Source organism: Sapajus apella, unplaced genomic scaffold (genome assembly GCF_009761245.1).
Source record: "Sapajus apella isolate SASKATOON/1434 unplaced genomic scaffold, GSC_monkey_1.0 scaffold68, whole genome shotgun sequence".
In the NCBI taxonomy this organism is placed as follows: domain Eukaryota; kingdom Metazoa; phylum Chordata; class Mammalia; order Primates; family Cebidae; genus Sapajus; species Sapajus apella.
Window position 1 is genome coordinate 3,032,855 of NW_022437008.1, and position 20,408 is coordinate 3,053,262.

Genomic DNA, 20,408 nt, shown 5'->3' on the forward strand with positions numbered 1-20,408 from the left:
TCTTTTTTTTTTTTTTTTTTGAGACGGAGTTTCGCTCTTGTTGCCCAGGCTGGAGTGCAATGGCGCGATCTCTGCTCACCGCCACCTCCACCTCCTGGGTTCAGGCAATTCTCCTGCCTCAGCCTCCTGAGTAGCTGGGACTACAGACACGCGCCACCATGCCCAGCTAATTTTTTGTATTTTTAGTAGAGACGGGGTTTCACCATGTTGACCAGGATGGTCTCGATCTCTTGACCTTGTGATCCACCCGCCTCGGCCTCCCAAAGTGCTGGGATTACAGGCTTGAGCCACCACGCCCGGCCCAATCATACCTATAATCCTAACACTGAAGTGGGAGGACTGCTTGAGCCCGGAAGTTCAAGACCACCCTGGGCAACATAGTGAGACCCCTGTCTCTAAAAAAAAAAAAAAAAATTAGAGCAGCTGGGCGCTGTAGCTCATGCCTGTATTCCCAGCACTTTAGGAGATCGAGGCGGGCAGATCACTTGAGGGCAGAAGTTCAAGACCAGCTTGGACAACATGGTGAAACCCCATCTCTTCTAAAACTACAAAAATTAGTCTGGCGTAGTGGCGTGTGCTTGTAATTACAGCTACTCAAGAGGCTGAGGCAGAATAATCGCTTGAACCTGGGAGGCAGAGGTTGCAGTGAGTGGAGATCACGCCCCTGCGCTTCAGCCTGGGCAACAGACTGAGATTCCATCTCAAAAAAAAAAGGACACGATGGCATGTGGCTGTAGTCTCAGCTACTCAGGAGGCTGAAGTGGGAAGACTGCTTGAGCCCAGGAGGTCGAGGCTGCAGTGAGCTGTGCATGCATCACTGCACTCCAGCTTGGGTGACAAATGAGACCTCATATACTGCTGGTGGGAATATATGGTACAGATACTTTGCAAAACAATGTAGTACAGGAAAAAAAATATGGTACAGATATTTTGGAAAATAATGTTAAAATATGTTGCGTGACCCAACAATCCCACTCCTAGGTATGTGCCCTGAAAACACACATGAACACAAACAGGTATCACTAGGAATTGTCACAGCAGCATTATTTTTTTTCTCTTTTCTCATTTCGGGTCACTGCAACCTCCGCCTCCCAGGTTCAGGTGATTCTCTCGCCTCAGGATCCCGAGTAGCTGGGACTCACAGGAGTGCGCCACAGCACCCAGCTAATTTTTGTATTTTTAGTAGAGACAAGGTTTCACCGTGTTGGCCAGGATGGTCTCGATCTCTCGACCTCGTTACCCGTCTGCCGCGGCCTCCCAAAGTGCTGGGATTACAGGCGTGAGCCACCGCATCCGGCCTGCATTTTATGTAGAGAGGTTTCACCATGTTGCCCAGCTTGGTCACGAACTTCCAGACTCAAGCAATCTGTCCCCCTCGACTTTCCAAAGTGCTGGGATTACAGAGAAGGCCACCGTGCCTGGCTGGCATGGGTTTACAAGGATTTGAAGGGTCGGATTAAGCTTTGTGAGGTTTAAGAACGGGAGCGACTTGCTCTTTCAGAGGCTGCTCAGCCGTGGTAATTTTCCACGGTTCTTCCGCTCTCCGGGCCAGTTTTACTTCATCTGTGAAATGGGGGTAGGCCCTGAGGTCCCCTGTTTCCAGACATTCTCTGCATTCCTCATGACCACCCAGACCAAGCTGCTATTGCCATACCACTAACAGTCGAGGAAGGCTGTGACTTTCCCAAGGGTACAGAGACAGTAAATGCAGCCTCCACATTGGAACCACGGCAGGGTGGGGTCCAGGCCCCTGCTCTGAACCCCCCTTCACTACAGCCTCCCCCATCACCCTAATAGGCCCTGCAGTGCAGTGAGGATGCGTCTGCTCAGGCGTCAGACCAGCCCCGCCATGCCACTGGCAAGCTGTGGCATCCTGGGTTAGTCACTTGCGTCTCTTCAGCCCATTTCCCTACGTGCGCAATGGACACCCCAAACACTTGCCTCAGCCAAAACAACACTTGGCTGACCAGGAGGAATGATGCGCGAGTCTCAAACAATTGCGTGACTTTCTCCCGGCGGGGGGCGGGGGTGGGTTTTGGGCGAAAAGGGACGCGGAGCCCGAACACCGCGGCTCCAAGGTCTTCCCCCTCCTTTCTCGACTGGTTTCCTCCATTCATTCCCCCGCAGGGTGACCCTCGGTCCCCTGCAGCGTCTCCGCTCCAGCGCCCCCTCCCCCCAATTTTTCTCTCCACTACGGGACTGAAAAAAGGTCGCGGTCCCTTTAAGGTCCGCCCCTCCCTCTCCCAAAACTTCCCAGTGTCTGCTCTTTTCGATCCGGGACGGCCGGCCAGGCTCGCCGCCGAGCTGGTAGGGGCTGGGGGCGAGGGGTCCGGGAGGGTGACGGGGGCACTGGCGGGCGGCGCCGCGCGCAGCCGGGGACTGGGGTCGAAGCAGCGGGATGGGGGCGGGGCGGCGGCGGGGAGGGCGGGGGGCGCGGGTCACGAGGCCGGGCCGGCGGCCTGGAACGTGCAGCGCCAGGGAATCCGTTCCGCCGCGTTCCGGCCGCGCGCGCCGGCGCGAGGGGCGTCCGGGCCGGGCGCGGGGGCGGGGAGGGGAGGGGCCCCCTCTCTCCCCCTCCCCCCACCGCATTCCTCTGACGTTGGGACAGAGCGACCCCGCCCTTCGTCGCGACCGGCCCCGCCTTCTCCCGTCACACGGGTCACGTGCTTCAGACGCGGCCCCGCCCCCGTGTCTCTTCCGCTAGCGTATTGGGATCTTCTCGGTGTCGGAGGGGTGGGGGGAAGGGGAGCTGGCCGAGGTCCCCAGCAGGGCCCGGTCCCCAGCAGGGCCTCCTCCCCAAACTTTATTTCCCTTTACCAGCAGACCCACCAGGCCTGTCCCCCTCTCGAATTACCATTGACCCCATTTTTTCCGAGATAGGGTCTGGATCGGTCGCCCAGGCTGGAATGCAGGAGTGTGATCACAGCTCACTGCAACCTCGAACTCCTGGGCTCCAGCGATCCTCCCGCTTCGGCCTCCCAAGTAGCTGGGACTACAGCCACGCGGCACCACGTCTGGCTAATTTTTGTATTTTTTGTAATGACGGGGTCACACTTCGTTGCCCAGGCTAGTCTCCAAGTCCTGGGTTCAAGCGAGCCTCCCGCCTCGGCATCTCAAAGTGCTGGGATTACAGGTGTGAGTCACAACACACGACCTCCATTTCAAAGTCAGTTTCCACCAGGAAACTCTCAACTCGAGAGCCCCGGTCAGCCGGGCGGAAAGGTTCTGGAGAACTTTTTGGGCGTCCACGCCTTTCTCACGACGCTAGCTTCGCTTCCCCCACCCTTTGGCGACATCGTCACTTGCCAATAGCTTCGCTGCGGTGCCCACCGCCTCCCCCACCCGTCCCACCCCGCCACACGCGCGGGGCAGCCCCATAACGTTAGCTTTTGGGTCAGTCCTCGTTTGCCCCGCCGCCTGCCGGCGATAACTGGAGCGCTCCTCTCTCCACCCTCAGGCTCAGCCAGTCGGGCTTCGCTGGAGGCTGGAGATACCCTCTGGCATTCTCTGCGGGGCAGTGCCGGTGGTCTTACCCCGCCCTTGAGGAGGAAAGGCCCGAAGCAAGCACAGATCTCAAGAACGCCTCCCCTGTGCAGGGGGCTTGCACTGTGCCAGGTGCTACACTGCGCACTTGGTAGGTGGCCACCCTCTCCAAGGTCGGGGCCAGGACCTCCTATAGCGCTCAAAAGGGTCGAGCTGTTAGGTGAAAACCACAGGCCTTGAGTGATGGCTTTGTGGGGAAGCCTGGGGGTCTGGGACCGCAGGGACCTGTGAACTGAGATCGCACGGACAAGATGACTTAGCCCTTAGCTCCTGCCCGAGGGGTAGTGGAGGGACTTCCAGGTGGAAAGGGCTGCACCGGCACAGATCAACAGTGAGAGGAGGAGCCTTTTCCCAAGGGAAACTGAAAGGGGTTACGGCTGAATATAGAACTGGGCAGGGTCCGAAGACAGTCGGCAGCAGCAAGTGGTTTTACATTGAGGAGAAGGTTGATTTGGGATTTTAAAGAATCCCTTCTAGAGGTGGAGAGGAACAGGGTACAGTGATCGCGACAGAGGTATCTTGGGAGTTCCTCTCAATCGCGGTCTAGCCTTCCGGGGCGCACACAGCAGGAGCTGCATAGATACTCTGGGTACTCTAGGCCGTCGCTCTCTTGAGGGGTGGCCCCGCCTCTGGGCGGCGCCTGAAAGCACATTGGCGCATGCGTTTTTCGCCTTCGCTCGTCTCCGAGACTGCAGCAAAAAGCGCCTATCCTGGGGTGGGGCTCCCCATTTTTATCCAATCAGAGCGTACCAGGAGTCCTACCATCTGGTGAGAGGGTGCGCTGCGCTCTTCGTTGACCAATCAGTGGAGACGCAGAAGAATGGGCATCCGTAGTAACCACTGGAGAGAGACCAAAAAAGGGCGGGGCTTCCTTGTCTCCTTGTGAAGTGGCGCGGAAAGGTAGTCATTGTGACTGGGTGCTGAAGACTTTCGGCTTGACGGATTAGCGAGGAGACCAATGAAAGCGGGAGGGAGGCGGGGATTCTTGGGCGGTTTGGTGCGCCGCTCCTATCACGTGCTGTTAGAGAGGCCAGCGGCCCTAGAAATCTGACCTATTAAATTGGATTTTATTTTAAGGCGGCGGGGTTGACGGAATGACTGGCAGAAAGCGATCACCTATAAAGAGTGTCTCAGACAAACGAGGGCGGTCCCTCCTGCAGAACGGCGTGGGCAGTGTCCAATAGGCGCGCGAGGCGTGTGGAGGCCTACCCTCCCCCCGCGGCGGGACCAGTGGCTCCCCCTATCGGGTGGGGGCGGCGGGTGACGGGCGTGTCCCTCCCCCAATGAGAGGCGGGGGGAGGCGGGTTCTGCGCCGCCATGTCGCGGAGGCTGCTGCCCCGGGCGGAGAAGCGGCGTCGGCGGCTGGAGCAGAGGCAGCAGCCGGACGAGCAGCGGAGGCGGTCGGGAGCGATGGTGAAGATGGCGGCGGCGGGCGGCGGAGGCGGCGGTGGCCGCTACTACGGCGGCGGCAGTGAGGGCGGCCGGGCCCCTAAGCGGCTGAAGACTGACAACGCTGGCGACCAGCACGGAGGCGGCGGCGGTGGCGGTGGAGGAGCTGGGGCGGCGGGCGGCGGCGGCGGGGTGAGGCCAGGGCCCTGGGCGCCGGGAAGGCCGGGAAGTGGGGGACAATTTCCCACTTGAGGGCATTTTAATTTTTTAGGGGTCTCTGCGCACGCGCCCAGGCCCTCGCGCTGTTGAGAGAGTGGGGGAGGGGAAGGGGCGGCCGTTGGGCAAACGGCGGGGTTTGCGCGAGGACAGGCGCCTGCGCCTGCGCGCAGTCCGGAGAGGGGTGTGGGGTGCGCGGAGGAAGTAGCTCGTGAGGCGATTGGCCTAGTGCGCAAGCGCCGCGGGCTGGCGTGTGGGGGCCGGGCACGCGGCCGGGCCGTTTTTTTTCCCCCTTTATCGTTTTCTTCGCTGGCCTCTTGCGCAGGCGCAGTTCTCCCGCCCGGCCTCGTGGGCGGTTGTGGGAGCGCTTCGTGATTGGGAAGGAGTGGGCGGCGGCCTTGTCCTCTCGAGTGGGGAATTCCGTCGGATCGCAGCTTGATTAAAGATCCAGCCTTGTTTCTATACAGAAATGGATGTGTTAGAGCATAAATGCCAGAACAGAGAGTATCTCACGCATTTTTGTGGGTATTGAAAATGGGAAGATGGAACTTGTGAAATGCTTTTTTTGCTGTTTAGGAATTAAGTGAAGCTTTAAAACCATCACAGGCCTGCTTACAATTTCTGGGGATTCATTGGGTACGGAGGGTTTGATAAACCAACCCTTCCTGGCCATGCTGGAAGCATTTCGGCTCCTAGTAATCACTCCCTCCGAAAGTACCAGTCGTTGTTTTTGGGTTGAGGCCCAGTCCCCACTCCCTACAAAATCTTGAAGTCTTGCAGTGCAGCCTGTTTGCGGGGGTGTCCGGGGTTTAGGAGTTAAGGAGTTGGTAGCGTCTTGATTTTCCTCAGGACTTGTCCTACAGGTTTTAGAGACATCTTAATTGAATTATTGACGCTCTTCGGTGAGGTTTGGGGCGATACTGGGATTCCCGATTTACAGAGGGGGTAATGGGCCAGGAGAGTTGAGGTGAATTAGCTAGTGAGGGGCAGGGCTGGCGTTAGAACCCCCTGTGGTTCAGGTAGTTTGTTCTTGAAATTGAATCCTATTCTATCCCCATTACACGCGCTTGTCCCCAGTGATTCTCAGTCTTGAGGCTGTCCCCAGAGCCCAGGAGAAGTGGAAGTGAGTTAACCTTCCTGATGACCAAAGGCTTCTTCTGTGTGTGGCTGGGTATAAGATATTTCTAGGAAGGAGCAGTCTTCCTTCTTAATGGTATGGGTTGGAGTTTCTTCTCTTTCTAAAAGACGGCCTTGTCTTTTCCGTAGTCTGACCTAGGCAGTAATTTTCAAAGCAGGTTTTAGTGGGAGGGTGATTCAGGATTAGAAGGGGTCAAGACTGGCCTAGCTGCCCCAGTTTCTGGGGCATGTATTGTTTTTTGCTGTGACTGAACCTGGGTGTGAGTGGTGGGGAACAGGCGTGCTTAGCTGGGTGATGATGGCTCAGCCAGCGAAAGGGCAAAGAACTTGGGGCACATCCAAAGGGGATGTCCTCATTCAAACTGTGGCGGATAGCTGTTAGAGCCCTTCTGCTAGCTTGTCTCCTTTCCCAGCTACTCTTTGTTCATGTTTCCTTGGTTGAGTGGACCAGTGGGAAGAGAGAGAAGTTCCTGGAATAATGTAAGGATTTGGGACTTGTGTGGTCCTCCCTCCATTCTGCCTTCCCTCAGAAGCTACAGGAAGAGCCAGTGGGCAAGTGACCACGTACTCAGGACCACTATTCTGATACAGAATCCTTTTGGGGTGATGGGCTTCAGCTGCTGCCTCTGCTCTGTCCTGTGCATCCTGCCTGGGTAGCATCCAGCTGTCTTTTCTGACTGGATCTACAACAGCACAGAGGCCACTGGGCCTTCATCTTGTACAGAAACAGAAAGAATTCTTGTTTCTGCTTCCTTTCTCAGGAGAACTACGATGACCCGCACAAAACCCCTGCCTCCCCAGTTGTCCACATCAGGGGCCTGATTGATGGTGTGGTGGAAGCTGACCTTGTGGAGGCCTTGCAGGAGTTTGGACCCATCAGGTATTGGGCTTGGGCCAGGAGTTCGGCTTCCAAAGTTGACTCCTTGGTGTCCTTATGTCTCTACGATTTCTGGTTGGAAACGGTGATTTCTTTGCCATTCTGGTCTAGGTTCTGTGGCTTATCTGCTTTTGGGCTGGCCATTTTACTTTGTGTCTGATGACAGCAAATTCCATGATCCTTTTTCCTTCCTTCCTTCTCTGCCCTTGTAGTCTCTAGTCAGTGTTCTCTTGTGAGACAGGGCAGGGTCTCACTCTGTGGCCCAGGCTTGACCGTAGTGGCACAATCTCATGCAGGCTCAGGCAGTCCTTCCACCTCAGCCTCATGAGTAGCTGGGACTACAGGCACACGCCACCACTCCCAGCTAATTTTTATTTTTATTTTGTAGAGGCAAGGTTTTGCCATGTTGGCCTGGCTGGTCTCAAACTCCTGGGCTCAAGTAATCAGTCCACCTAGGCCTCCCAAGTTTTCAGGTTACAGGCCACTGTTACTCACTGTAACATCCACTGTTCCTGGCCAATAATGTTTTATTCACCAAATAGTTACTAAATATTTGGTGCGTGCTATGTACTGCAGATACAGTAGTGAGCACAACTGTTCTGGATTCCTTCTCTTAGAAAGTTGCCTGCCAGAATGATTTGCACTGTGATAGCGTAAGTGCAAGAAGCCTTCTGTGGGCAGCATCTGACAGTCTGGTGAGGAGAGGTCAGGAAGGCTTTCCAGAGGAGGTGATGGCTGAGCTAGACCTCTTTGGCCTGTGGTACTGCTTGTGGCACAGGGTGTTCAGTTCAGGGATCATGATCGGTCTGCAGAGGAGTCCAGAAGCCATGGAAGAGTCAGTTCTCAAAAAATTGAATGATTCCCTTCTATCTCCGTTTTCCTGAGAGAACTGAAACCTGTTTTTTCTCTGCCAGCTATGTGGTGGTAATGCCTAAAAAGCGACAAGCACTGGTGGAGTTTGAAGATGTGTTGGGGGCTTGCAATGCAGTGAACTACGCAGCCGACAACCAAATATACATTGCCGGTCACCCAGCTTTTGTTAACTACTCTACCAGCCAGAAGATCTCCCGCCCCGGGGACTCGGATGACTCCCGGAGCGTGAACAGTGTGCTTCTCTTTACCATCCTGAACCCCATCTATTCGATCACCACGGTATGTGCCAGCAGACATTCCTTGTGGTGCCTTGTGAGGTCTCCTGTCTTCCCTTTTTCCCTATTCCCTCCCCCAGGCCAAACTGACCTGCCAGTGCCCCTTCATGTTGGCTGTGTTTGCTTTTGCAGGATGTTCTTTACACTATCTGTAATCCTTGTGGCCCTGTTCAGAGAATTGTCATTTTCCGGAAGAATGGAGTTCAGGCCATGGTGGAATATCCTTTGCTAAAAAACAGGTGTTGCTTAGGGTAGGGACTCTTCCAGGGCTTGGCAATGGCCGTTCTCTGAGCCAGCATGTGTCTCCTGACCATGGGAGTGCCCTGCCATATGCCAGGTGCCTTCACAGAGCCCAGTGACTGAGCAGGGAGGCAGTTACAGAACCAGGCATATCGTGTGGGTGTGTAAATCTTAGGGGAGAGAGCAGTGTTAGGAAATACGAAACGAATTAATTTTTATTTTTTTTATTTATTTATTTTTGAGACGAAGTTTCGCCGTGTCACCCAGGCTGGAGTGCAGTAGCACGATCTCAGCTCATTGCAACCTCCACCTCCCGGGTTCAAGTGATTTTCCTGCCTCAGCTTCCTGAATAGCTGAAACTACAGGCACATGTCACCATACCTATTTTTTTTTTTTTTTTTTTTTTTTTTTTTTCGTACTTTTAGTAGAGATGGGGTTTCCCTGTCTTAGCCAGGATGGTCTTGATCTCCTGACCTCATGATCTACCCACCTCAGACTCCCAAAGTGCTGGGATTATGGGCTTGAGCCACTGTGCTCTGCTGGAATTTATTTTTAAAGATATTTTTTTAAGCCAAATACGAGTGACCAACGTCTGGGGAACACAGTCTCAGAGAGGTCCTGAGAAAATGTCCCCGTTGGAATTTAAAAGGGATGTGGGGCTGGGTGCAGAGGCTCGTGTCTATAATACCAGTACATTGGGAGGCCAAGGTGGGTGTATCACCTGAGATCAGAAGTTCAAGACCAGCCTGGCCAACGTGGTGAAACCTGTCTCATAAAAATACAAAAAAATTAGGCGGGTATGGTGGTGGATGCCTATAATTCTAGCTACTCGGGAGGCTAAGGCAGGAGAATTGCTTGAGCCTGAGAGGCGGAGGTTGCAGTGAGCTGAGATTATGCCACTGCACTCCAGCCTGGGCAATAGAGCCAGACTCCATATTAAAAAAAACGGGGTGGGGTGGGGAATGTGGGAAGGTTTCTGAGGAGGTAATGTTCTATTTCTATGAGCAAATAGGAGCTGATATTCAAGGTGGAAGAAACAGTCTCTGCAAAGGTTGTAAAGTTGAAAGGGGCTTGTATTGCAGAACCTGAAAGACCTGAGGACTGCAGAGTAGCTGGCAAGTGGACAGGAGTTTGTAATAGACATTGAAAGAAGTTTTTAGGGCATCCTAGACAGACAGTAGTGTGATGCTTTAGGCAGGCAAAAGCCACTGATGGGCTTTGCGGGCAGAGCTGTAATCGGGTTGATGTTTCAGATTTAGTCAAAGGACCTGAGAGAGGACTGAGATGAAGGTAGTGTGGTGGCAGAAGAGGTTGCTGGTGGGCATATGTGGGGGTGCAGATTGCAAGAGAACTCTGGCCAGTAACTTTTCACCCAGGGCAGCGTTGAGTCCATCTCCACCATTACGGTCTGTTAACCTGAGGCTAGTGGCTGGGCAGTGAGCTGATTCCAAAGCCTCCACGTACACCACAGTCTCTGGATACTACCTTGTCTTTATCTGTTTCTGGAGCAATGAAGCCCTTCTCAAAGATCTCCTGTGTTGGGGCTTTCCTTAACTTGACTCACATTTGACTCTGTTCAGAGTGCCCAGCGGGCCAAGGCTTCGCTCAATGGGGCCGATATCTATTCTGGTTGTTGCACTCTGAAGATTGAATACGCAAAGGTACGTCTGGGAGGTTGCCTGCTCCCCGTTAGCTTCCAGGTGAGCTGGGGAATGGCTGACGTCAAGTCTTGTCTTCTTGCAGCCTACACGCTTGAATGTGTTCAAGAATGATCAGGATACTTGGGACTACACAAACCCCAATCTCAGTGGACAAGGTAATCCTGACGGCCACTTTGTTCTAAATATACCCGTCTTGCCTTCACTCGACTAGTGCACTTCATAGGCCTGGGCTCAGGGTTATGTAATGCCATTGGGCTCCCCATGGACATGGGAGGGCCTTGGGGTCAGCTTTTGACACCTTAGTGGGAGAGGGGGAGTGAGGGGCCTCCATGGGTTCTCGCTGCTGCTTATGGTCCTCCGATGCTGCCCAGGAAGCCTGGATGGGCTGGGAGCAGGGCCTCACTGCGGATGAGGCATGGGGGTGGCTCCTTTGAGAGTCTGGTTAAGGTCAGTGACTCCATTCTTGCTGAGGCAGAAATTGTCCTCTTGTTCTATGCTGTTGAGAGGGTCTGATTTGGGGGAGTAACAGTGTTGGGGGTGATGAGGTCTCCTGGGCTCTTGTAGCGAGCCTTTGAGCAAGCTGACCCTGTGGAGGTGAGACACTCTGGATTGGATCAGGGCGGACATGCCTCACATCATTTGTAGAGGGGACGCAACATCTCTGCAGGGGGCCCAAATGGACAGCCCCCTTCCTAGTGTCTGTCAAGAATGGTTTGCTTTTGGTAGGAGGGAGAGGTGGAGGATTGCCTATGAGAAACAGCGGCAGCCCCCCAGCAAGACCGTCCATCTCTGTGTCTGTCTTGGTCTGATAACGTCGGACCAGTCCATGGGCTGAGGGAGGAGGCTCGATGCTGACATCGCACAGGTCCTGAGAGGCCAGAGGCCCCCATTCCTAGGCAGGCCTGTCTTGCTCGCCCTTGCATCTGGGAAGCAGTGGGCAGGGTGGGCTAGACTCTCCCCAGGATCCTCACAGTGGGCCCTGTGGGCCTGGCTGCTCCCTCCAAAGGTCAGAGGCAAATTGGTGATCAAGTGAATGTACCAGAGCGGGCAATGGCATTACATGACTGCTAACAGAAACATGGCAACAACCATTTCTTCTCCAAGGAACATAAATAGAAGATGTGCAGACCGGCAGGGGCTAGTGGCAGGGGCTGGCTGTGCATTGGTTTTGATGCCTCTCAGCTTTGGCAGCCCCAAGGCTGGGGCCAAAAAAAACGAGGGCTGATGAGGTGACCTGGAGTGAGGGCGGTGCTTCGCCACCCCTCAGGAACCATACTTCAGCGGCTCTGCCTCTGCACATTGCTCACCAACACACAGGGTAGAAAACCACTAGCTCTTCCTGGAGAGAACAGAACATGCAGCCTCCACCACGTCCCCAGAAACAGCCGCAGACTTGAGCTCACTACATCAAGAACACCACACCGCGCTCCAAGGAACAGCTACAAGCACAGAGACAGAGGCATACAGAGACAAAGAGAGAAAGAGACGCAACATGGCAGCAGACACTGCTTTTTTATTAAACATTTTTTTAAAAAAAGTCAAAATCCAAGCAAACTTGAACCCGAGAATGTACACAGAAGTAGGAAACACAGAGAACAGAGCTCTCCCAGCCAGCCAGCGAGCGGTGCTCTTTTCGGAGAACGTTTCATAGACTGAAGTAGATTCCATGGGCCTCCAAGACAATAGGATCCTCTCTCCATTCCTCGCCATATGGGTTTTGTTTTTTAAGTCCTTTGGTTTGGGGAGGGCCTTCTTTTTTTCTGTTTTGATATTTTTATTTTTTCTGCAGTCACCGGCTGCCAACATAACCTGCACCAACTGGAGATCAGAAACCAAAAAAAAAAAACTTAAACCACAACAACAAAAAAAAATCAAAAAACCAAACAGACCAAAAACCAGACAGCCAAACAGCTCAGAGGCACACAGTTACCTGCTGGCGGGTAACCAGGCGCGCTCCCAAGGCCAAAAGCACGAGCGTAGTGGGGCCACTGGCACACCTCATACCAGGAGACACGCACACGGAGCGCTACACAGCCAGAAGCACTGCAGCACATATTTGAGGAGGTGACAACACGGAGGGACACTACCCACTTCATACACCTTTATTTCCACTTTTCTGATATCTTCTGAGGACAGAACATCTGTGAGCCATTTTTGATTTAATCAAAATACTGACTTTTAAAACAATTCTTTAAAAAAATTGTAGCGGATGTGTACCGTGACTTGTATTTATGACTGTAAAACCATGTGATGCAGGGTCGCAGTGTATGTTTGATGGGACGCCATCTTTCAGAACTGTGCTAACTCACTGTTGAAGCGTCCAATGGTAAGAGAAAATACAGATTTGTTTTTGTGAAAAATGGACATTGTACTCTGTACTTCTGCTGTAAGTAGTCCTTTCCATCTTTGTAATGACTGTTAACAAAACCCAGGCTGGGTGGCAGGAAAGGGCAGTGGTTTCCAGCCCTGAGTTTTGGAGTCAGCCAGACCTGGGTTCAAATCTGGCTCAGCCACTGACTTTGTGACTTTGGGCCAAAGTGTCTTTTAACTGCTCAGTTAAAAGTTAATGACTCAGTTTTCCTATCTGTAAAATGGGGCTACAATATCAGAACCTACCTCATAGGGTTGTTGTGAGGAATTTGAGAAGCTGTGATGTCTGTAAAGCGCTTAGCCCAGTGCCTGCCACTTAAGCGCTAAGTTAACGGCAGCGATTATGAACTGCTGGGGTCGGGGTGGATCTGCGCCATTGTTGGATGTGGGAATGTCGATGCCTTGTACATGATTGCTTCTTTGAACTGATTCTGCTGTTGCCCTGCTTGTCAGCTCCTATAGTCAGTCCCTCTTGGGCTGGCAGGACTGGGAGGGAGGGGGGACTGGGATTAAGAAAGAAGGGACCTAGAGAGACAGCGTAGAGCTCCTAGATCCTTGGGGGCTTTGGGGATCAAGATTCCTTTCCACCTGGGTTATTTTCCCTGGTCTTAATCTACTCTCCCTTCATTGGGAGTCAGTTTTGAAAGCTGCTTTTGGCCCCCACAGTATATCAGCTTCCATAGCAGCTGCAGGTTCCTCAGAGGGCCCAGGAGCTGGGCTTCCTCCCAGGGCCAGGGCAGGTGAGAGCACACAACCTGGCCTTGTCCTTCACAGAACAAGATCAGCCCTTTGGTATGAGTAGGGGAGGGAGAGTGGGTGCCAGCTTTGAGGCTGGGGCTTCATGCCCGCCATAGGTCAGATCACAAAAGAAGGAAGGATACAGCCCTTGAGGAAGGGAGGGCTTATAGCTTGCAGGAGCTGGGGGACTCGGATCAGCCTGTGCAGTCAGGAGGGAGGGAGAGACCGCAATTTCTGAGTGAGACTCTAACTGTTTTCTCTGTCTGCAGGTGACCCTGGCAGCAACCCCAACAAACGCCAGAGGCAGCCCCCTCTCCTGGGAGATCACCCCGCAGAATATGGTGAGGGCAGGGGGTTCCCCTCCGTGGACTCCCGTGGCTCATGTGCCCCTGCCCGCCGCCCGCCGTGCAAATTCTCACCCGTCCTCCCTCTCTTTCCTTCCCACCCCCCAGGAGGGCCCCACGGTGGGTACCACAGCCATTACCATGATGAGGGCTACGGGCCCCCCCCACCTCACTACGAAGGGAGAAGGATGGGTCCACCAGTGGGGGGTCACCGTCGGGGCCCAAGTCGCTACGGCCCCCAGTATGGGCACCCCCCACCCCCTCCCCCACCACCCGAGTATGGCCCTCACGCCGACAGCCCTGTGCTCATGGTCTATGGCTTGGATCAATCTAAGATGAACTGTGACCGAGTCTTCAATGTCTTCTGCTTGTATGGCAATGTGGAGAAGGTGAGCTGCCTCCAGGGCTGCTGGGTCCCTCGCTTGAGCTTGTATCTTGCCAGTCAGCACAGGGGGAGTCTGGCGCAGGGCAGGCAGCCCGAGCGAGTGACTCAGTGAGCCCAGTCAGCCTGCTTGCACATGGGCTCTATTTGATCCTCACTGTATGTGGGTGTTTTGTTTTTGAATCACCATTGTTTTTTATAAAAAAAAAAAAAAAAGGACTTTATCACATAAAAGTGCTAATATTTACCAGTACATGAATATAGAGATTTAGAAAACAAAAATGAATTTGTTCATAGTGAAACACCATCATGAAAGGATTTTCTCCTGAAAACTTGAGACGACCTGGCGACGCTGGGCCTTCCTGCCTTCACATGGGACAGTTGGCTGGTGCTGGGTGGTGGCTGAGCGTCTCCCTGAGACTGGGTGGTGTTTTGCTTACATTAAGGGCCTTGGGAGCCTCTGTGCAGCTCCTGACTTGGCCCATTACTTAGAGTAGCTCGTAACACGGGTGAAGTGATCTTATTAGGCACTGTTAAAGGTGCTTTGCATGTAGTGACTTGTGTAATTTCTCACAATCCTTCATGAGATGGGTGGGGGAAGTGGAGCACAGGGGTTAAATAACCTACCCAAGTTCACATAGCCTTTATGGGAAGCAGGACTCAGAGCCAGCACCGCTCTGTTGTGACCCAGCTGAAGGAGGATTTTACCTTCTGACCGTAGATACAGACATCCATAGGTAACATGTCTGTGTGTCGCAGGCAAACTGGTGAAAGTGGCTGATTTTTTTCTCATTCCTGCAGTTTCCTGTTCTGCCTCACTAAATGACTCACTGATGGGTTATGTCCCACAGTTGAAAACACAGCCCAGGCTCTGCTTTTCATCTTGAGTTGAGCACTTGGTGTGGGCCAGTCATGTTTTTCTAGAGGTCCTGATTCACCTGTGAGGACATGGGGGCCCAAAGCAGGAGATATGCTAACTTGGGAGGGACAAGAGAGGGGTCCCTGGTAGCCGGACAGAGGTGCTGACTGCAGCTGCTCTTCCTAAGGTGAAATTCATGAAAAGCAAGCCGGGGGCCGCCATGGTGGAGATGGCTGATGGCTATGCTGTGGACCGGGCCATTACCCACCTCAACAACAACTTCATGTTTGGGCAGAAGCTGAATGTCTGGTAGGTGCTTGGGCTAAAGAGGGTGGCACAGGTACGGGGGAGAGAAAGGGAAGGGAATGGAGCCCAGCAGAGCAGCATAGTGAGGCTGCAGTGTTTACCCACACAGAAATGGGGTGCAGCAGGTATGTTCCCAGACATTCTTCTGACACCACAGGAGAAAATGGGTCACCCTTGCTTCAGCTGTAGAGCAATGCCCCAAGGCAAACAGGGCCAGCTGAACCTCTGGAGGCAACAGAGGAAGGCTTGGGGGACAACTTTGGCTAAGGTAGAGGCTCCCCTTTCTTCCCCCTTGCAGTGTCTCCAAGCAGCCAGCCATCATGCCCGGTCAGTCATACGGGTTGGAAGATGGGTCTTGCAGTTACAAAGACTTCAGTGAATCCCGGAACAATCGGTTCTCCACCCCGGAGCAGGCAGCCAAGAACCGCATCCAGCACCCCAGCAACGTGCTGCACTTCTTCAACGCCCCGCTGGAGGTGACCGAGGAGAACTTCTTTGAGGTGCGTACCATGGAGCTGTGCAGGCAGTCGGGTCCTTATAGCCGAAGCAGCCTGTTCATTTCGGTCTTTTCTGCAAATAGCTATTGAACTCCTGCCCTGCCTGGCCCTCAGTTGAGTGCTGGGGACACAGCAGAGACCAGGACAGATAGGGATCCCTTCTCTCAAACTAGACAAAGTGAGAATGGCACCGAGTTTCTAGCAACGGTAGCATTTGCCGCACTCCTTCCTTGCATTTTTGACAAGCAGGGCAACTGCTCATGTGCTAGGAAAGCTGCTTCACAGGCCCATTGGTGAGGGCCCATTTCACAACAGCCACGTTGGCGGAGCCTCGGGGTGCCATCACCCTGATGCCATCAGAAGGTGGGCCCTATAAAGCTCAGCCGGGGGAACTGAGGCAGCAGGAAGGGAGGAGGAGGAACTCAGGTGGATCTGGCTGTGGTCTGAAATGTTGGCCTTGAGTTCAGCAAACAGCCCGGTGCAGCCTGGTGCCGATAACCAGATGCCTGCTGAAGATGGGAGAGAAGAAAGCAGCTTCCCATTTCAGGCACCTTACTAGTGGTGTTGCTGGCCTTTATTATGGCACAGGGATGCCTTAGAGGGTGTGATAAAATCTAGAAGCCTTTTCTCCCAAAAACTTCCAAGTATTGAGTCCTGCAGGGCCTGGTCTGCTTGAATCCTGTATGGCAGACTTTTTGTTTCAGAGTTCATTTACTATCTGTTTTTTTTTGTAGATCTGCGATGAGCTCGGAGTCAAGCGGCCGTCTTCTGTGAAAGTATTCTCAGGCAAAAGTGAGTTGTGTGCCTACCTCCTTCCCCTAGTTAGTTCCTTGGTGGTTGATGGGCAGCTGCCTAGTTCATATTGGGTCAGTCTAAAACCTTTGCTTTTCTCCTTGCTTTGCAATCAGGTGAGCGCAGCTCCTCTGGACTGCTGGAGTGGGAATCCAAGAGCGATGCCCTGGAGACTCTGGGCTTCCTGAACCATTACCAGATGAAAAACCCAAGTGAGTATCTGTGTGTCCTGCAGGCATCACCCCGGTGACCTAATGGGTTGGCTGGCTTCAGGCCAAGGATATCTTTCCTGCTCTTGAGATAGGACCCTGGGGATCTTCTCACTGTTGGTGACACAGGCAGGTGGGACCTGGTCACCAGGAGAGCAGCCTATGCTCCCCATGGGAGAGCCAGCCTGACTACCTGCTGCCACCCACTCTGCCAGCTTGGGAGTTGCTCAGGCTTGTCCTCCAGGGAGGCGGCATTCTCCCTTTGCATCAGAGACTGGCTTAGGTATAGGAAAGCCACTCTCTTACCTAGGAAAGAGGCAACACTAGCCAGCAGATAAAACTTGTCCATCCAGTTGCTGGGAGAGGCCCATTGCCTTGGGCTAGAGAAGGAGATAGGAATGGGATTCTCCATTGGAATGAAGGAAGAAAAGGAGAAACATGCATAATTGATCATCGGCTTGTCTTGAAGCCACATGTTGGGCAGTCACTCCTCAGACCCCTGCAGCTGACCTGCAGAAAATGGGAGATGGGTACAAAATTGAAGGAAAATGGGTTTGGGGAACCTCCAAAGACAAAGGAGCCAACCAAACTTCTCTCTCCTTCTTTGCAGATGGTCCATACCCTTACACTCTGAAGTTGTGTTTCTCCACCGCTCAGCACGCCTCCTAATTAGGTGCCTAGGAAGAGTCCTATCTGAGCAGGAAGACATTTCTCTTTCCTTTACGCCATTTTTTGTTTTTTGTTTCTGTTTTTTTGCAGAAGATCTTGTATTCTTCTTTTCTTTCTTTTTTTTTAATGCTAGGTTCATAGAGGCTTATCTTAATGGAAACGCTGGAAATCTGCAGGGGGAGGGAGAGGGGAACTGATATCTCCCAAGATTAACCTTCACTTTTAAAAATTATTGTCCATGTGATTTTTTTTTTCCTGTTCATACATTTGTGCTGCCCATGTACTCTTGGCACATTTCAATAAAATTGTTTGGAAAATAAACACAGCACTTGCTGGGATTCCAGGATGGATCTGCCCTCCTCCCTCTCACTATGTCCTGAAGAAGCACAGGCAGGCCTGGGCACGGTCACAGGCCCTCTGGAGGCATACAGAACCCTGAGAGGAGCAGGGTGGGCTTCAGACTTGGAATGGTGCTAGCAGCTGTCTTTGAGGAAAATCCAGCAGGCCTAGCGGCCTTCTTCCTGGGGCCCTGCCCAAGCAAGCTCTGTTGGGTGTGGTGGGTCATCAGCCTATGCTCCCAGCACTTTGCAGAGGCCAAGGCAGGCCAGATAACCTTGAGCTTAGGAGTTGAGCAGCCTTGGCAGCACTGCGAAACCTTACCACTACAAAATGTTGAGATGTGTTTGGTGACACACACCTGTAGTCCAAGCTACTCAGGATGCTGAGGCAGGTGGGTCACTTGAGCCTGGGAGGTTAACACTGCAGTGATAACACCCCTGCACTCCAACCTGGGTGACAAGAGAGACCTTGTCTCAGGAAAAATGGTTTCCAGCCTGGTCATGGTAACACCCCATCTGTACTAAAAATAATAAAATTAGCTGGGCATGGTGGCATGTGCATATAATCCCAACTACCCAGCAGGCGGGGGCGGATCACCCCAGCCTGGGAGGGTAAGGCCACAGTGAGCTGTGATTGGGTCACTGCACTACAGCCTGGGCAACAGGGTGAGACCCTGTCTCAAAAACAAAACCCTTTGTGTTCTGTATCATTTCAGAGTGACTTATCTTTACCCTTGCCGTATCATTGTGTGGATGTGTCATGATTTATTCAACCTGGTCCCAAAGAGTTACATGTGTCTTTACACAAATATCTTGGCCAACTTCCCTGATGATGATCAATAGGTAAATTCCTACCAGTGGAATTGCTGGGTTAAAGGATATGTATAGCTGGGTGTGGTGGCCCATACCTGTAATCCCAGCACTTCAGGAAGCAAAGGCGGGCAGACCACTTAAGGCCAGTAGTCTTGAGACCAGCCTGGGCAACATGGCAAAACCTGTCAACAAAAAGTACAAAAGTGAAAACGGCATGGTCACAGGCCGTCTGCCTATAGTTTCAGTTACTCCTGGGGGCTGAGGCAGGAGGATTGAGTGAGCTGTGATGGCACCACTGTAGTCCATCTGGGGTGACACAGTGAGACCATATTTCAAAACAATCGCAACATAAGGTAGGTAACTCCCCACTTGCAGGTGTGAATCTGTGAAGATGCCTTGCTATGGGGGTTATCACCCGGAAGGATCCTAGATTAAGGACTTTGAGTGCTGTTGGAAGGAAGGTCACCTGCAAAGGAGCAGGACACAAACCTTGGAGTTTATGCATATGTGCTTGAGAATAACCCACTTTGGGAATTTACTGTGAATAACGAATTCTCTTTTTTGAGACTGAGTCTTGCTCTGTCACCCAGTCTGGTGTACAGTGGAGCGATCTCTGCTCACTGCAACCTCCACCTCCCGGGTTCAAGCAATTCTCCTGCCTCAGCCTCCCGAGTAGCTGGGATTACAGGTGCATGCCATCATGCCCAGCTGATTTTTGTAATTTTAGTAAAGATGGGGTTTCACCATATTGGCCAGGATAGTCTCGAACTCCTCACCTCAAGTGATCTACCCACCTCGGCCTCCCAAAGAGCTAGGATTACAGGCGTGAACCACTGTGCTGGGCCTTACATTGTTAACATTTAACGAAGTCACAAAAGCATAATTTAGCAAATGAGCAAGTTTTGTTTCACTTTGGAAAGTTTCAAACAACCTCTAGACAAGAAAAAGCTACAGTCATGTTGCAGCCATAAACAAAATCAACTGGGGTGTTTTACTATTTTTAGCAGAGATGGGGTTTTACCATGTTAGCCAGGCTGGTCTCAAACTCCTGACTTCTGGTGATCTGCCTGCCTCAGCCTCCGAAAGTGCTGGGGTTACAGATGTAAGCCACCACACCCGGCCCAGCTATACTTTTTTTTACACCAAAGGAGCAAAGGATCATATTAAATGTTCTATTAATTACATCATATTTTTTCTCACACTTTTTTATCTTTGCATAGAGGTTTCAGAGTTTTCCATTATATAAACAGTCTGCTGTTGATGGGTAGTTAATGGTTCTGTCTTCCAAAAGAGCCTGTTTCTCTAGTCTGAAACCAGACAGGAGACAGGTTCATTAAGAAGGAAAGATACTTCCTTCAGTCCCACTGGCCCAGAGACATGTGTTCACCGCCTTGCTCAGTGTCTCCCTAAGGAGCATACTTAAGCGGTTTTGCAGTACTTTTTATGCCCTTGGGTTACTAGCTTTTCCTAAGGGAGTTCCGTTTTGTGTTTTTTAAGAACAGGAACTTTTTTTTTTTTGAGACAGAGTGTTGCTCTGTCGCCCAGGTTGGAGTTCACTGCCACAATCTTGGCTCACTGCAACCTCTGCCTCCCAGGTTCAAGCGATTTTTTTTGCCTTAGCCTCCTGCTGGGATTACAGGCATGTGCCATCGCACCTGGTTAATTTTTGTATTTTTAGTAGAGATGTGGTTTTGCCCTGTTGGCCAGACTGGTCTTTAACTCCTGACCTCAGGTGATTTGCTGCCTCGGCCTCCCAAAGTGCTGGGATTACAGATGTGAGCCACCACGTCTGGGCTTTTTTTTTTTTTTTTTTTTCATCCTTTCCTTATCCGTCGGCCGGAGTGCGGTTTCGTTATCAGGGCTTACGGCTGCTTCCCCCC

The 20,408-nt window shown here is 52.5% G+C and overlaps 1 protein-coding gene across 5 annotated transcripts; it reads left to right on the forward strand.

Moving 5' to 3' along the window:
• Window positions 1-2,205: 2,205 nt before the first annotated feature.
• Window positions 2,206-17,702, forward strand: HNRNPL (heterogeneous nuclear ribonucleoprotein L). 5 transcript variants are annotated; one of them, XM_032248860.1, is made up of 14 exons: window positions 4,494-5,124; window positions 6,091-6,093; window positions 7,047-7,165; window positions 8,077-8,314; window positions 8,443-8,528; window positions 10,115-10,211; window positions 10,294-10,366; window positions 13,589-13,660; window positions 13,772-14,052; window positions 15,092-15,213; window positions 15,509-15,710; window positions 16,442-16,499; window positions 16,616-16,711; window positions 17,319-17,698. In XM_032248860.1, the coding sequence occupies exons 1-14, from the start codon at window positions 4,861-4,863 to the stop codon at window positions 17,375-17,377; spliced, it is 1,770 nt and encodes a 589-aa protein (XP_032104751.1). In that variant the 5' UTR covers window positions 4,494-4,860; the 3' UTR covers window positions 17,378-17,698. The 5 variants fall into 5 exon arrangements, with proteins under 5 accessions (XP_032104749.1, XP_032104753.1, XP_032104751.1 ...); XM_032248858.1 differs by lacking the exons at window positions 4,494-5,124; window positions 6,091-6,093 and adding an exon at window positions 2,206-2,307 and having other exon boundaries at window positions 17,319-17,702; XM_032248862.1 differs by lacking the exons at window positions 4,494-5,124; window positions 6,091-6,093 and adding an exon at window positions 3,472-3,634 and having other exon boundaries at window positions 17,319-17,688.
• Window positions 17,703-20,408: the final 2,706 nt, after the last annotated feature.

Bases quoted from the DNA above. Each gene is read 5' to 3' on its own strand.
- HNRNPL (XM_032248859.1), top strand. From the start codon at position 4,861: ATGTCGCGGAGGCTGCTGCCCCGGGCGGAGAAGCGGCGTCGGCGGCTG. The intron at 15,214-15,508 runs GTAGGTGCTTGG...TCCCCCTTGCAG, and splicing joins GGGCAGAAGCTGAATGTCTG to TGTCTCCAAGCAGCCAGCCA. The intron at 16,500-16,615 runs GTGAGTTGTGTG...CTTTGCAATCAG, and splicing joins GAAAGTATTCTCAGGCAAAA to GTGAGCGCAGCTCCTCTGGA.